The 5,172-nt window shown below is 38.6% G+C and overlaps 1 protein-coding gene across 1 annotated transcript; it reads right to left on the reverse strand.

Moving 5' to 3' along the window:
• Positions 1-1,460: 1,460 nt before the first annotated feature.
• Positions 1,461-3,421, reverse strand: LOC135197664 (golgin subfamily A member 6-like protein 1). Its single transcript, XM_064224677.1, has 2 exons — positions 2,756-3,421; positions 1,461-2,717 (listed from the first exon to the last, which is right to left on the reverse strand). Exons 1-2 carry the CDS (start codon positions 3,419-3,421, stop codon positions 1,461-1,463), a joined length of 1,923 nt encoding a protein of 640 aa, XP_064080747.1.
• Positions 3,422-5,172: the final 1,751 nt, after the last annotated feature.

The following is a 5,172-nucleotide window of genomic DNA, read 5'->3' on the forward strand; positions in this document are numbered from 1 at the left end:
AGGTGGGGGGGGGGGGGATCTCAGCCACAGGGTGGGGGACTGTGGGGATCTGCAAACCCTGTACACCTTGCACTCAGCTGCCAAACCCTGGTTTGGCCTGTGAGGTCATCAGCCAATCACGGAATGCCCGGACTGCCAATTGCATGTGCATCACTGGTGTCACTTGTTCTTCAAACTTCTGCTTGCCTCTGTATCAGGAGCACTCTCCTTGTCCATGTGCTGCCTCAGAAGCTGGAACCTTTTCACCTGTACCACAAATTCCTGGTCTCTTCCAGGTCATGAGCATCTGTCCAGAATCAGCAGCCATCACATGGTATAGGTGGGACCAGTGAGGCACAAGCACCTGATAGCAAGGGTGCTCAGTGATTGTTTGTTGACCATGCAGGTCAGACCAAGGTAAGGCAGAGGAATACATGTCGCACAAGGTTGGGGGAAGCACAGGTGGGGGGGAACCTCTGGCCACAGGGGGGGGGGACCCTGTGGTGATCCTGTTGCCAAAACCGCTGTACAAACATTGATACTCGGCTAGCTACCGAAGCCCTGGTTTGGCCCTGCGCAAGGTCGGCAGACAATCACGGAATACCCGTACTGCCAAGAGCATGTGCCTCACTGGTGTCACAAATACCACAAAGTTCTGCTTTCTTCTGGATCAGGAGCATTCTTTTATCCTCGTGCTGCCCTCAGAAGCAGGAACCTCTTCATTATGCCACAAAGTCCTGGTCTCCTCCAGATCAGGAGCACTCATCCATCTATATGGTGGCTCAGAAACAGGTGTCTTCATATCTTTCCATCCCTCACTCCTGGTTTTTACTAGAATTCTGAGCCATTTCGTCAGGAGACTTTTCATCTCTGTGCAGAATGTCCTCCATAATGTTGGTTACATCCAACCATTGCTTCTTTAAATATCCTCTATTCTCATTCTGGGCACAGCAGAACTCCTGGTTAGTTTCTTGGCCACAGTCTTGGCTTCCAATATCTTGTTTTTCATCTTCAATTTCTGTGTTTTCTTGCTCCTCCCTCAAAATGCGTTGTAACTTGAAATCCCTTCGAGCAATATTGTTGAGAAGTCCCATCAACATGTATTTATCTTGCATCCTTAAGGCTTCTTCCTGCATCATTTGGTGTTCCCTGGCACCTTTTTCTACCTTTTCCTTACTTTCTTCTAACTTTCTACACGTCTCCTGTAATAATTCACATTCTTTTGTTAACTCCTGGTATTTTTGGAGATTCTGCCTCTCAGTTTTTTGCAGGTGGAGGAGCTGTCCTTTTGCACAGTTCAGCTCGCTTTTCAGTGTTTCTTCATTGCTCGCAGCAATTACCAGGTTATCTGCAGATGCACCAAACCTCTTCTTGCAGTGGCCATTCTCCTCTTGCAGGCTCTCTGTTCTTCTTGCTCCTTCTCTTGTAATATCTCCTGAATACTTTTCTTCTCAAGAGAATTATTTCCTTTTCCTTATCTTTCAATAGCTCTGTCTCTCGTATTGAGGATAATTTCCAGCTTCCATTTTTCTCCGGCCCTGAGTGGCTAACGTCTCGTGTTCGCTCTCCTTCTTCTGCAACTTTTCTTGCAGTTCTTGCTCCTGTTGACGAAGCTTCTCAATCTGCCTGTCCTTTTCCTGCATCAAAAGACCTGTCTCCAAAATTGAATCTTCGGCCTTTTTCAATGAGAGCTGTAATTCCTCCAGGTTATTATGAGCTTCATGGATCTGAATGTTCATGTTCTCTATCTTGTTGGAAAAAGTATTTTTCAACTCTTCTATTTCGCATTCCTTTCCCTCTAACTTTTCCAACAAATCTTGGATCTGACTATCTCTGTTGTCAGTCTGTATTAGAAGCTCTTCTAACCTTCCTTCCAAATGCTGATTTTCGAGCTTCATTTTCCATACCTTAGCCAACAAATCTTGGATTTCAGCATCCTTGAGGTCCATCTGATTGAAATACTCGCTCTCCAACTTATTTCTTTCATCTTCATTTTTTTCTAACAGCTTTTCCTTATTTTGCAATTTACTTAGTGCCTCTCTTAGCTTTTCTTCCAGAAGCTCATGTTCGTTTTTTAATTTCTCCTCATTGGCCATCAAATCTTGGATACGTTCTTCTTGGCGCTCCACCAGTATTTCATGCCAATGGATTAACCTGGACTTAACAGTTTCCTTTTCTTGTAAACGCCATTTCATATCCTCACTGTGGTTGGCTGCATCTCTTAATTTATCTTCCAAACATTCACATTCTTCTTTCATCTTATCCTTCTCAGTCAACAGTTCTTGGATCTGTTCATCATGGAGATTTACCAACTCTATCTTTTCAGCTTCTTTTTCTTTCAGAACAGATTCCTTTTCTTTCAGAACACTTTCCATTTCGTCTTCTTTTTCTTTTAAAAGACTTTCTATATCATCCATGTTATTGGCTGCTTCTCTTAATTTTTCTTCCAAACGTTTGCGATCTTCTTTCAGTTTCTCGTTCTCCACCATTAGATCTTGGATGTGAGCATTCTTGCCATTCATCTGCATGACGACGTTTACAGCTTCTTCAGCTTTTTCCTTCAGAAACTTTTCAAGACGTTCAATGCCTCCAACTGCATTTCTCAAACCCTTTCGCAAACGTTGGTTCTCTTCCTGCAGCTTTTCCTTGTCAGTCGTTTTGGCCAAGAGTTCTTCTGTGAGATCTGCGAGTTGCTCCTCGAGAACCACGACTTCCTCCTTGAGGTCCAAGCCTTCCTCCTGGAGATCCAAGACTTGGTCCTCGAAAGATCCAAGACTTGGTCCTCGAGATCCTCGACTTGATCCTCGAGATCCTCGAATTCGTCCTCGAGATCCTCAACTTCGTCCTCAAGATCCAAGATTTCGTCCGCGAGATCCAAGATCTCGTCCTCGAGATCCAAGATCTCGTCCTCGAGATCCAAGATCTCGTCCTCGAGATCCAAGACTTCGTTCTCGAGATCCTCGACTTCCTCATCGAGATCCTCGATTTCCTCCTCGAGATCCAAGACTTCCGTGACAGTGCAGTATTGTGTCTCCTTCCATGGACTGTCCAGTTGTTCCTGTAGGTCGTTCAGGGTCTTCTTATGACGTCGGTGATTCCTCCAGGCAGCAAAAGCAAGTCCAGACACGACAGCAATTCCAGAGACGGCCACAACACTAGGACAGAACGTCCAACAGCCGCCAACATTGGAAGTCGTGACAACATACTCGCTTTTGGCTTCCTGTATGAGAGATAATCCGAGATCGGGAGACGGTCCAGCATCAACACGGTCATACCCGGTATCCAGAGTGGGTCCACTATTAACAATATATCCGATATCGTGAATCGGTCCAAAATTAGCAAAGTATGTCTGGCATCGCAGTGCTACTAAGCAAGCCAGTATCCTGATCACTAGTAGCACCAATAGTGAAATCAATAAATATTCAAAGGTATTCACTAACATTATTAACTTTGTATAGGCAGAGTGAAGGCGCGTGACATAAGGTTAGTTGGTAGGATCAGCCACAGGATGCAGAGGAGGACAAAGAGATTTCAGGAAACTCAGACAAGAGATTCTCGGGACTCCAGAATCTCAAGGGGCTCCAGGCCACAAGGATGTCCCTGAAGATTGTGGAGTCCTTACTTCCTTCATCTTGTTCTTCTCTCTCTCTTCCTGTTAGGATTCTTCGACACTTATATCGAATGTCAAAGTTTTTGTTCAACCAAGAAGAAATTTTTCCTTTCAATCCACAAGATTTTTTGTTTTTTGAATTCACTTTTACTAAAAATATCTCTGCATCTTTCGATGATACAATTCATCTTATGAACGGATAATTGCAAGGAGTTGATAATATTCTCTCTCTCTCTCTCTCTCTCTCTCTCTCTTACACACACACACATACATACAATCACAGACACACACACACACACACACACACATATATATATATATATATATATATATATTATATATAGATATATATATATATATATATATATATATAGATATATATATATATATATATCTATATATAATATATATCTATATATATAATATATATATATATATATATCTATATATAATATATATCTATATATAATATATATATATATATATATATATATATATATATATATATATATATATATGTATCTATAGATATATATAATATATATATATATATCTATAGATATATATAGATTCTATATATATATTATATATATATATCTATATATAATATATATTCTATATATATATATATATATATATCTATATATATATATTATATATATATATACTTATATATATATACTGTATATTATTATATATATATATAAGTATAAATATATACATATATATATATATATATATATATATATATATATATGAATAATAACTTGATCACGAAGTATATAAAACGTGATGCCATGTACAAATAAAGGTTTTTGCCATGAAGGAAAAGATGAAAAATTTCCTTGATTAAGTTTTGTATTTGTGATTGCTGATTTATTTTTGATGGAGAATATTACCAACAAATATTTGGTATGGCCATGGGTAACCCTTTATTACCTCTCCTTTCAAACTTATACATGGAATTTTTTGAGAGACAACACCTCCCGAATATCACACTTGTCCCCTTAAAATAGTACCGATATGTCGATGATATCTTAGTAGTCTTACCTGTTGGTATCGATGTAAATGATTTACTGTCTAAATTGAATAATTTAGTGCCATCCATAAAATTCACTGTTGAAATTGAAAATAACAATGTCATCCCTTTCCTAGATGTATTAATACATAGAGAATCTTTCCAATGCAAATTCAGTATTTAAAGAAAACCCACAAATAATTTAACATATGTACATTTTTATTCTGGCCATCATCTTAATATTAAAATTTCAATTTTTTCTTCTATGTTCCTACGCGCTTTGCGTATCACGAGTCCACAATATCTTGACCAAGAAATAGAATACATAAAAAAGATAGGAAACGATCTCTGCTACCCACCTCATTTAATTGATTTATGTTATGAAAAAGCTCACAAAAAGTTTTATAGTGTTGCTATTAATGAAAAAGAAATGCCTAAAAATATACTTAGCTTACCTTACTTTCGTGGATTTGAAACCATAAAATCAATGTTTAAATAGTTTAATGTTAATGTAGTGTTCTCTTATAACAATACCATTAAAGATATGCTAATTAAGAACAGTCCC

Source organism: Macrobrachium nipponense, chromosome 21 (assembly GCF_015104395.2).
Source record: "Macrobrachium nipponense isolate FS-2020 chromosome 21, ASM1510439v2, whole genome shotgun sequence".
Lineage (NCBI taxonomy): Eukaryota > Metazoa > Arthropoda > Malacostraca > Decapoda > Palaemonidae > Macrobrachium > Macrobrachium nipponense.